Genomic DNA, 11,673 nt, shown 5'->3' on the forward strand with positions numbered 1-11,673 from the left:
CTCTCCCCCCCTCTTTTTCGCCGTTGCCTCTTTGCCTCCCTAAATCAAGGTGCAAAGATGCCAAAGAGTGATGAAATGAAAAGAAAGCCAATTGCTGGACTGAGGTGGGGGAGATAGCTGCTCGGAGTCCGCCTGCGACTATGGAGCAGTCAGTAATTGCTGGAGACAGGGAGAGCTGGGGGTTGGGCTGAGGTAGCCATGTATAAATAGTGTGATCTCAAATTGAAAGGCATAAATAACAGCAGGAGTGATCTAACCCTATACAGCCCATCTTCTACGTGCAAAAACAGCGTGCGGAGGACGGCCACATCTCCGATTGAAAACAAGTGGATCTCTGTGGATAAGATCACCGGGCAGCCATGGAAGAACTTACGGCTTTTGTATCCAAATCTTTTGACCAGAAAAGCAAAGAGAGCAGCAGCGGCAGTGGCAGCGGCAACAAGAAGGAGACCATCACGTACAGGGAAGTTTTGGAGAGTGGGTTGGCTCGCTCTAGGGAGCTTGGAAACTCTGATTCTAACCTGCAGGACATGACCGAGAGCAGCAACCATTGCCCGGTGCATCTTTTCAAAGACCACGTAGAGAGCGACAAGGACAAACTGAAGGAGTTCAACACGGGCAGGACAGCGGAAGGTAAGAGCAGGGCTGGGAGCCCTTCGCCCCGCGCTTCTCGCCGGCATCCCCGGTCCCCTCGGCGGCCGCCCCTGGCTCTCCGCGGCGGGGGCGGCTCGGCCACCGCGGCCCCAGTGCGGCCCCGGTGCGGCCCCGGTGCGGCCCCGGTGCGGCCCCGGCGGGGCGAGCGGGATGGTCTCCCCGCATCCCGCTTCCCTGCGGCGGCCGCCTCCCTCCCTGCCTGCCTGCCTCCCGCGGCGGGAACACAGGCTTAAGAACGCGTACTCCTGCATGCATAACGTGAACGTAGCCGCGAAAAACAAGTCACAACTTCGGTGCTGCCCCCCCGCCAGCCCCCGTTCACATCCGAAATCGATCCGGTGCGTTAGGCGTTCTCTCGCCCGGGGGAAGGGGGCAGCGCAGCACGTCAGACGTTTTTGTCTCTATCTGTGTATTTTTGTACGAGGAAACCTTGTCCGGGGAGTTTTAATGCCTTGGGAGACCTGTTCTTCCTGCTTCCGGGCCCTCAGGATGCTGCTGCTGTTCGGGGAGAAAGCGGGAGGCGGAGAGGGCTCTCTCTGGACATTTTGTCTTGGGTCGGTCAGCCTGTCCCTACTCGGAGGCTCCGAGCGGCGGGGACGGGAAGCAGGAGAGGAGCCTGGCTGTGGGCAGCGGCCCGGAGCCGCTGAGACAGAACCTCGCTGCGGCCAGAGGCACCGACCGGCCCGGCCGACACTGGTCCCTCGGTCCCCTGCCAGCCCTCTCACCTGGGCCAGCGCAGCACGGCACCCCGCCGACCCCATCCCTTCTCTAAGCAACAACAACGACAACGACAATTAAAAAAAAAAAAATTTAAACCAAGACAACTAAAAATCCTGCACAGGCTGACAGGGGAAGAGGAGAATTAAAAGGACGGAGGGATTAGAAAGTTGAGAAAGTGTCTCGAGGCAAGTTAGACAGGTGGACCTGCCTGGGGAGCTACTGGCTAGCTTGGGGTAATAAAAACCGGTTAATAGGTTGGGGAACAGCAAGCAGCCTTTCAGCTGTTTCCTACTGTTTGATCTTGTTTAATATAACACTGGGAGATTAAATTTACTGCCCAAACTTTTATTTAATATCCTTCTCTTTTCTACCTGCTCCCCAAACAGAAGAACGAGGTATAATCCCGTATTCGGGTATCCATATTTCTGCACAAGCCAGTACCACTCAGCTCTGCTTATTTTCCTTCTCTGATCGAGAGATTGAAAAACGAGAAGATTCAGTTTAAGGGAATCATTCGATGCAGGAGATGATTTTTTTAAAAAATGAAAGCAGGGCATGCTTCAGAAATTAAAAATAGAATGAGAAGGAACGAAAAAACCCCTCTACTACTCTGCCTTTTTCCCCACGAATCGAAATTCTGGCTTGTATATTTAGCTAATCTAATCTACGGAGAGGGGCTGGGGGTGGGGATGGAAGGGAGGAGTTGGAAAGAGCTGAGATGCTTGTGACAGTTTAAATTCATGCCAGGTTTCAGTCTAATTTCAACTGATTCCAGCGTGTGATTTCAGTCCCACCGATATGCTAGTTAATATTTTATACCTATCACGGACATGCTGTAGCCTCGGAAAAGAGACAGCTTTTGAACGCGCCTGATTTTCCCTAGGCATTTGCTGGGTTAGCACCCTCGTCTTTTCATAGGGATTCCCTTTACAGGAGAAATGAGAACAAAACGCCATTAAAACCAACCAGCGAATTTCCCCATCCGGAGGCCAGACCCTTCCCAAAGTTTTATGCAGCCAGTATCAGCCCGGAGCCCGGGGGAACGACCACAGCCAGAGACAGTTTTGATTTTGGAAGTGAAAACGAATGCCTCGGCTTGGGTCCGGCCTGACTTAAGCCTAGATGCAGTCCAGGACGCTTTATTACGTTTAATTAACTTACAGTTTATAATTTGCATTTTGGGATGCTCCTAAATATATAGGTTAATATATGTTCATGAGCACATTTCTCTCTCTGTGTGTATACACATGTATACACGTATATAATACCTGTGTACTTGGTGAGGAAAAGGGGAATTAATTTGGGATCATCCGCAGATGCGACTGCCCCGAAATCCACACCACGCAGAAGGGGAGGCACGACAAAGGAGGCACTTGGGGCGGGCTCGTCCCGGGACCCCGCTGGATGCGCACCCGGCGGGCGCCGCAGGCAGGCAGGGGATCCCGGGGAACCGGTTCCGCCTAAAGTGCTGTCCCTCGCTCCAGCATCCCTTCCTCTTTCCTTAGCTGGATTTGAAAGAAGGGTAGTGCCTTAGACCTCCTGGCATTAAGGAAAAGGGGGGGAAATTATAAGAATAAAAACGTAGGAAATAACATGCCAAAGCAAAAGAAATCTCCCTACCCAAGACAGAAAAGGGGAACTGTTTTACCGCTGCCCCCACAGCCTCCCTCGGCCCGGGACAAGCACTCTCAGCGGCTGCCTCTGGTCGCAGAGCCCTGCTGGAGTCCCTGCAGGTTGTGAGGGTTCCTGCTGCTCCCGAGGGGCTGGGGTGACCCATGGCCCTGGAGCCCGCTGTCCCGCACAGGGACCACCTTCCCCGGGGTTTCGAGCCGCGGGCAGGTATTTTGGGGAAAAGAGGGGTGTAAAGGAGGAGAGAGACGGGCGGTCTCTGTCTCATGCCCAGGGAAAGTTTCTTTTACGACACAAATACTATCATCGAGGCTTCACCATGACAGTGGTAGGGAGCTTCTTGCACAACCCTCTTTGGGAGAAAACGTCGCGGGAGAAACCCCCTTCCCCCACGTCTTCCCATGCCTGGAGGTATCGGGGGGCCGGCGGTTTTCCTACCACCCCTTCCCCGAACTGCCCGTACCAGCGGCTTCCTCCTAACCCTGGAAAGAAAATAAAATGACATGTATCTGTACAGTTTTCCTGACAGGGCAGCAGGCAGGCAAGGCAGCTCGGCTCCCTTCCTCCCCCGGCCCTGGGGCGAGCTTTCCCCGGCCCGGCGCGGAGCCCGCAGCGCAGCTCAGCCCCTCTCGCCCTCCAGGGCCTGCCCGGGGACCTCCTGACCCGTCCGCCAGCTGCACCCGCAAGTTGTGCTGAGTTTGGGGACGAGGAGGGGAGGAGGGAGACCCCTGTGCGGGAGAATTTGGAAGAGGTGCGAGGGGAGGCTCAGCGTCGTTTTCTTCTTCCCCCTCCCGGCAGGGATCTACGAATGCAAAGAGAAGAGGGAAGATGTGAAGTCAGAAGATGAAGACGGACAGACCAAGCTTAAACAAAGGAGAAGCAGAACCAATTTCACACTAGAGCAGCTGAACGAGCTGGAAAGACTTTTTGATGAGACTCACTATCCGGATGCCTTCATGAGGGAGGAACTAAGCCAGAGGCTGGGACTATCTGAAGCTAGGGTTCAGGTAAGAGAAAGGCTCTGTTCCTGGAAGCGTGCTCACCTCCCTTCCCAACTGCCAGCGGATCCTAGCACAGTGCCCCGTTCCATGCAGAACGGGGAGGTGAAGGCAGAGGTGACACGTGTGATGGGAAGGCTGTTTGCAAGTCTGCTGTCCCTGTCCTGCAAAACAGTTATTCTGCTCTGGGAATATTTGCCCGTGTCTAGTGTTTCCTAGGAAGGCGGTTTAATTTTTTTTTTTTTATGTGTATGAGGTAGGGTGGTTGGGTGGTGATAGTGTTGACAAGTCTGTAATAACTGAACAACTGCTTTTTTTTTTTTTTTTTTTTTAAATTTCTTTCTCCCTCCTTGCAAACGTGCCATTTACTCCCCCTTAATCCTTATTCTCTTCCCGCTTTTTCTATTATGGGGCCATTATGGGGGGAAAAAAAGAAAAAGGCCAGAAAACAATCGCCTGAATAAGGCTAGACAGTTTGGGTGCTGAGGGACGGGATTAGCCAGAGCCGGGGGAAAGGTGCCGGCTCTGATTCGCACAGCAAGCGTATGAATGCATGCCACCCCATCTGGTGGAGGTTCCCCCCGTCCCTCCCATCCCACTTCAGAGACAGCTAAATGCCAATTAGACCTCGAAATCTTGAAAATAGATCCGGGTTGCTGTAGTCCTGGGGGCACCAGAGCTGTCTGTTTGGGTGGCTCTACATCGATTATTTTAAAATTTGATTTTCAGTTTGATGCAGAGGAAAAATACTCCCTCTTCCCCCAAGCCAACTAGGGAATGCTTCCACAAAACAGATGTCATATTAAAAGAAACAAAAACCCTCAACCAACCAAAAACCCCCAACATAGAAATAATTAACAAAAATCTACCTAGAAAAAATAAGATCAACCTGTGGCTCTCTGAGCAGGCCCAGAGCAGGAGAAACCTGAAGGAAATATCTTCTTGGATTAAAATTCTATACTTGGCCTAACAGACACAAACCAAACTAAAACTCAAGAAGAAAAAGTCACCAAGGCAACCCCTCCAGTGAAGAAAACGCCCTGACACCCTGGAGATAAGAGGTGCCCATGCGTATGTATACCTGCCCATAGGAGTGTGCGGGTAGATACACACGGGCAGGGTATGGCTCTGTGGGCACAGACGGAGGCTCCATGCCCTGACCTCACTCCTGGGGCACAGCCGGAAGTGGGGAAACACGGCCCCGGGCTGGAGTGGGGAGAGGGCTCTGTTGGAGCCCCTCCTTAAGCGTGGAAGGCAAGCTGACAGCACACTGCTCAGCCAGCATTGCCTGAGCAAGCCACTACCTCGCTTTAGACAATTGTCTCCTGGAGGCAGATCCTGAAATAAATGGAGTACCTAAGTTGCTTTCGCTCCCTTTTTCTTTTTTTATTTTTGGTCTTCTTTCAAGGTTTTAAGGTTTTATTCTCCCCTGAGCTCCTCTGATTCTCAGTACAAACTGAGCACGGCAAGGGATGGTGCCGGGCACACGCGTTAGGAATGGCATCTTGCAGGGAATATTGCAGGGGTTCAGAGTGCAGCTGGCCTACTTTCTCCTGGAAGATTGATCTAACCACACCATATAAATTAATGAAAAGATTAAACTTTTGCTGAAGGGGACATCAACTCTTATGTCATCTTCCCAGATCTTCTTACTTGGGCTCTGTAATATCTTTCCAAGGCCTTGATGTACTGTTTCTATAAAAATAAATTACTTGTAATTGAATTCTGCACTCTTTCTTTCAAGTACTTTATTACTGAGGAGCACCTTAACAGGATGTTCATAGTTACAGGAAAATTGGTGTTTCAAGTGCTTAAAACAGCACACACATACAGCATTAAAAAAAAAAAAAAGCCCCCCCCAAAATCAGGAGGAGATTATGACTGAGGTTAAAAAAAAAGTATTTATTATTTTTATAAAAGATGTTTGTGTGGATTAAAAAAATCCTTATACATAAAATAGGTATAAAGAGGAAAAAGAGGGAAAATGGACAATTAATTAGGAAATAAGCACAGAGTTAATATCCATCAATAAGTAGAAGCAGAAAAAAAAAAAAAAAGGAAAAGGCAGAAAAGGGAAAGGTTTGTTTTTTGGGGTTTTTTTCCCCCTAATACTTTCAGAATTGTACTCTAATTCCTATCTGAACCTCTTGTCCCTTGCTGTTAAAGGATATAGTTTCAATTTAGCGTGGAAATTTGCTGTAAATAAATTGAAGCTCCTATGGTAGCTAGTCCTTATTAACCTTTTATTTTTAGTGTTGTACTGGAAACTCATATCACCCAGCTGTCAGGGTTATAATTGAAAGTTATGAGACCATAGTGAGGAGCAGGCAGTAATTCAATTACAACAAATATCTTTGGGTTTATGGTGCAGGGCTAAATTAAATGTCATTATTCACTGTCTCTAATGGAAATCAAAAGGAAATCAGATTAGAGCATTTGTGAAAGAAATCACTGAGTGATCCTTAATGAAGAAATAACTGTCTAAAACAGTGTACTGTGCTTTACTTAGCATATTCATGACTAATTGGAATTGATCGCGAATCACACCAAGCCTGATTTATTATCGCTTAATGCAGTGGCTAATTCATCACTTTTATTCCTCATAACCTTATTTTTTCGTAGCTAAAGGGAAAGGCCACTTCGTTTTCCAGATTTAAATATAATTTCGGTTTGAAAGATGTTCTGATTTGCAAGAGAAGTTGTTTAAACGCTGCTTAAATTTCTTCTGACAATTTACACTGCTTTGTCGAGGCGGGGCGGGGGGGGGCACGGGGAATACATACAAGGAGATTTCCTGCAAGGATTTACCACAGTAAAAAAAGATGTATTATTGTCGCTGCAGCTCGATAATATTTTGCATGCTCATATTTAAATACATCTGTGCATGTGTATAAATCCCTAACGGTCCACTAAAAAGGAGAAGCGATGCATGCTGCCAATATTTGCATGTTGCTGGTAGGGGAAAATAGGCTTGTGCTTGTGCCGCGCTGTGCTGCGCAGGGCAGCGGAGCGGCAGCGATGCCCGCTTAGCACGGGGAGGGCTGAGCTGGCGGCAGCCGCCAGGGACAGGAACCAGCACTGGTGGGTGGGTGGGTCTGTCCGTCTGTCCGTCCGTCCGTCCGTCGGTCTGTCCGCACCCGCTGCGCTCCGCAGCCGCCCGCTGCGCGCTTCCCCCGCAGACACCCCGGGCAGGAGAAATGGTGCGCTAAATCAGAGAAGGCCAATTCCTACTTAAGAAAATCACTGAGGTACCCGAGGTAATTAATGCCTTCGGAAGCCTTTCTTTGCACTAATTACTCCGTTGTAAATGACCATCATTAAGGCAATTGAAGAAAGCTTGAAGGGAAAATTTGATGTAGGAAGTGCAGTTAGTATTAATTAACCGTATGATCTCTTGGCAAGTGCAAGAACATCAAAGGTTGTAGGTGTTTACTTAGCCACAAGATTTTATCAGCGGTGAAAGTCAATGTTTGTCCATATTCGGTAGGTTTTGGTGTAAAGATAAGGATCCGCAAAATATTTTGGCCCGCGTTTCTGATGATGTTTTGGGGCGATGTTAATCGAGCACGGCAGAAGGGGAAAAGTAATGAAAGTCTGAAATGCCCCTGGAAAAGAGGCACGGGAAGCGCAGTGGCAACTGCAAAGTTCTTCGATTGTTTGAGTGAGAACGGCTGGAATTGGGGAAGCATTATCGGATTACAGGCGTTCCTCGGGTAGGGGCATGAGCACTTCTTTACATCCCAGCCTGCAAAAGATGCTGTTCTTGTCTGGCCAGAGGTCTACGGAAGCGGATTTTATTTTCTTTAACATTTATGGAACGGGGAATGATTCAGACCCTTTCGCGAAAGCTGAGTGTCTCGCATCTTGTCAGAGATCATCGATTTTAAGCCCAGCTCGGGAGGGGGCAGGAGATCCAGTCTCTTGGGGAGATCCCGGAGTCTGACCTGGCCCACGCTGGCTCTTCCCGGGCTGCTTAAAATGACTGGGAAGGGTACGAGGGTCTCCTCCGTCCTGCGGGTGGTCTTACTGTAAGTGTCGCTCCAGACGGGTGGCAGAAAGACTGTCACTGCCTGCCCAGGGGACACGGGGCGCTCCGGGACCGTGCTGAGCGGCAGGCTCCCGGTCTCTCCCTCTGCGAGAGCGCTTCCCAACTCCTGGGTTCAACTGAGGGACCGCAACAAGGAGCAGGAGCTCCCCCGAACAGCCCCTCAGCAGCACAGAGAGGGGCTCACTCCGCCTGGGGCCGAGCTCATCCCCTCCACTGCTCCCGAGGGGAGACCGCAGCAAAGCTGTGCAGTCACTGGCCTCACCCCTCCATCCCTAGATCCTGAGATAATGCTCCCTCAGCAGCTGCCTGGGCCACCTCCATTTTTTGTTGTTGTTTTGTTTTTGTTTGCTCTTTCTTTTCACAGGTCTGGTTCCAGAACAGGAGAGCAAAGTGCCGAAAGCAGGAAAACCAGATGCACAAAGGTGGGTTAGGGGTGCGGACCGGCCGGGGGCTGACGGCCTCGGAGCCCCGGGCGCCTTCGCCACTCACCCGGCCTTGTGTCTCTCCGCAGGTGTGATCCTGGGAACCGCCAGCCATTTAGACGCCTGCAGAGTAGCCCCCTATGTGAATATGGGAGCCCTGAGGATGCCTTTCCAACAGGTAGTTAGCTCCGGTTTTATTTTACTTTCCCCCAGTAAGCTCCGATCCCCATTCGTTTGCACGGGAGGAAGCCGGACACGTTTACAAGTGCCATTTATATAGAAGTTGGCACGTATTAAAAACAGGCTGTAAAACTTCGCGAAGGAGCCCCCGCCCGGCTTTCGGGAGCTCAGCGCTGCTCGGGACGGAGCGGGGGGTCCCGCGGCCCGGGAGGCGCCGGCGGGGCTCAGAGCCCTCCGCCGCCGTGCCATGGGCTGGCACGGGGCCCCGGGGCCGCCCGCAGGCCCGATCGGCCTCCCGGGGCCGCCAGCGGACCCCACCGGCCTCCCGGGGCCGCCCGCAGGCCCGATCGGCCTCCCGGGGCCGCCAGCGGACCCCACCGGCCTCCCGGAGCCGCCCGCAGGCCCCACCGGCCTCCCGGGGCCGCCCGCAGGCCCCACCGGCCTCCCGGGGCCGCCCGCAGGCCCCACCGGCCTCCCGGGGCCGCAGCGCCTTCCCCGGGCGGGGCGGGCCCGGCAGCGCCCGAACGAGCCCGCTCGCCCTCTGCGGGCCGGCCCGGCTCGGTCCGAGCAGCCCGGGGGGCTTTGGGCTCCTCCTGGCCCGGAGAGCGCGGCAGGGGCGGCTCCTTCGCCCGCTGGGCCAAACCAGGAGGGGGAAACACTCTGCGGACCCTTGCGGTGTAGTTGCCCTCCTCATTCCCGCGCGGGCTGTTGAGTCCTGTCCTTTTCCGATGATGTGACCACCCTGGAGGTGGGAAGCCTGCTCCCAAATGCTCTGCCACCCTGACGGCCAGCCAGGACAGGGGCAGTGGCGACAGGAGCGCAGACTCCGACGCCACTGCGGGGCCCGGGTCCGTGCCCAGCGAGGCGCAGCCACCCGGGGAAAGCCGCTGGGGAAAATCAGGACGAGGGCGATGAAATTCCATTCCCGCTTCCAGCCGGTTGTAACTCTCCCTCCCTCGGTATTTTCTTTTTCTTTCTTTTTTTTTTCCTTTTTTTTTTTTTTTTTTTTGTGTCAATTAATCGGGGAATTGATTTTTTTCCAGCCCAAAGGGACCCTCCACCACCTTCTCCATCTCGGAGACACGTGGAGCTGACAGATTAATTGTATTGATTTTTAAAAGACATATTTGGACCAAAATAATTAAATACATAAATAAACTCTCCCCCACTCCTCCCCGAACCTACCCGAAGCTGAAATCTCTCAGTCAACCCAATGTGTTTGTGTAAGTCTAGAAAGCTCCAAAGCAAACACTAGCCGGGTATAGCAAGGGACCCACGGCCAAAGAGTTTTTAGCAAGGTATAAATAAACATCCCTGGAAAAAAAAAAAAAGAAAAAAAATTAGCTATTTAGCACTTGTTGGCGCCCGTGCGTAGGGCAGCATTTATTTATTTATTTATTTATTTATTTATTTATTTACTTGAAATCACCAGGAGGAGGGTCAAGCAGGTCTCTGTGCCTTGTGCCTTCACTGGGCAAGGAGCGGAGGTTTGCCGCCCTGATTGCGGGGGAGACTCGGCTCACAAGTTGGTGTTTCCATGCGCCGGGCTCTCGGGCAGGGTCGCGGCTGGGGACGCGTGTCCCGGGGTCTGTCTGTCCGTGTGTCCCTGACTCGGGCTGACGCCGTGTCTCTGCCCCGCCGCCCAGGTCCAGGCGCAGCTGCAGCTGGAGGGCGTGGCCCACGCGCACCCGCACCTGCACCCGCACCTGGCGGCCCACGCGCCCTACCTGATGTTCCCGCCGCCGCCCTTCGGGCTGCCCATCGCCTCGCTGGCGGAGTCCGCCTCCGCCGCCGCCGTGGTGGCCGCCGCCGCCAAGAGCAACAGCAAGAACTCCAGCATCGCCGACCTGCGGCTGAAGGCCCGCAAGCACGCCGAGGCCCTGGGGCTCTGACACGCTTGCCCCGAGCCCCCCGTCACACCCCGCCCCGGGTGCCCGCGGCGGGCGGGCGTGTGACCCGCACGGACCGCCGCTCTGCCCCTCCGCTCCTCCTCATCCTCCTCCTCCCTGGCTGCGGGGCGAGCAGCGAGAGCTCCGGCCGCCCTGCCGCCTTATCTCTTTTTTGGTTTATTTTATTTTTGTGTTTCGTTTTTATTCCTTTCCCCTTCCCCGAGGTGTGCGAGCGCCGCTCTACTGGCCCGGCCGGCCCCAGGGACTCGGCGGCCGCAGGAGCCGCGTGGCGCGGTGGGGACGCTCCGCCCGCCGCGGGGCCCCGGACACAACACACGCCAGCAGCAAAAGCGCACCCGCCGGTCAGAGACTCCTCGGAGGACAAAGTAGGTGGGAGGAGAGAGAAAAGAGAGTTAAAAAAAAAAATCACAAAAAGAGAAAAAAAAAAAAAAAAAGGAAACTATCTCTAAATTATGTTAATCTGTGAACATTGGGGACATTTTGGATTTTTGACCCTGGCAAAAGTGATCGCTCCGGCATAACGTCATCTGCTGCTGTCAGTTTTGCTACCTTGTGCATGTGTCAAACTAAACACGTTTTGAAGATCAGAAATATATTAGAACAAAACTAAACAAAACAAATAGTAATAATAATAAATAATAAATCCTTGGGGCTGGTCTCCATTAAAGATGACATTTCTTTGTTGCCAACAGTATTATTTCACTGCCATGAATCTCTTCCATCACTGAGGAGCTGCTGCAGAACTGGTTTGAATTTAATTGTGGAATTTCAGATCTGAGGCAAGGCAGATTTTTATTTTCCTTCTTTCCTAAAAAAAAAAAAAGAAAAAGAGCAGCAATAACAAAAAAGTGTATGTCTCAAATGGCTATGTCCTTTGAAAGGAGAAAAAAAAGAGACTAGAATTTACTAATTGTTAGTGATAACTTGAAAGATGGGAACAATAAGAAATGCACCTGTTTGCCAGAATTATGTGAACTCAAAGAGATGTGTTGTGCCATAGAAACAGGTCAAATTTTCATTTTTTTCCCCCCCAAATGCCTAGATCTTTGAATCAGAATCTCACTGTTTTACAGGACGTAGAAAGAATGGACATATGGTTTTAAGGCATAATA

The 11,673-nt window shown here is 52.0% G+C and overlaps 1 protein-coding gene across 1 annotated transcript; it reads left to right on the plus strand.

The window, feature by feature from the left end:
* The first annotated feature begins 251 nt into the window (after positions 1-251).
* SHOX (SHOX homeobox) lies at positions 252-11,294 on the plus strand. Its single transcript, XM_064715557.1, has 5 exons — positions 252-633; positions 3,802-4,010; positions 8,414-8,471; positions 8,561-8,649; positions 10,298-11,294. Exons 1-5 carry the CDS (start codon positions 360-362, stop codon positions 10,541-10,543), a joined length of 876 nt encoding a protein of 291 aa, XP_064571627.1. The 5' UTR covers positions 252-359; the 3' UTR covers positions 10,544-11,294.
* The last annotated feature ends 379 nt before the right edge of the window (positions 11,295-11,673 follow it).

The sequence above is a fragment of the Zonotrichia leucophrys genome, chromosome 1 (assembly GCF_028769735.1).
Source record: "Zonotrichia leucophrys gambelii isolate GWCS_2022_RI chromosome 1, RI_Zleu_2.0, whole genome shotgun sequence".
NCBI lineage: Eukaryota > Metazoa > Chordata > Aves > Passeriformes > Passerellidae > Zonotrichia > Zonotrichia leucophrys.

Bases quoted from the DNA above. Each gene is read 5' to 3' on its own strand.
- SHOX (XM_064715557.1), top strand. From the start codon at position 360: ATGGAAGAACTTACGGCTTTTGTATCCAAATCTTTTGACCAGAAAAGC. The intron at 634-3,801 runs GTAAGAGCAGGG...CCCTCCCGGCAG, and splicing joins CACGGGCAGGACAGCGGAAG to GGATCTACGAATGCAAAGAG. The intron at 4,011-8,413 runs GTAAGAGAAAGG...TTCTTTTCACAG, and splicing joins TATCTGAAGCTAGGGTTCAG to GTCTGGTTCCAGAACAGGAG.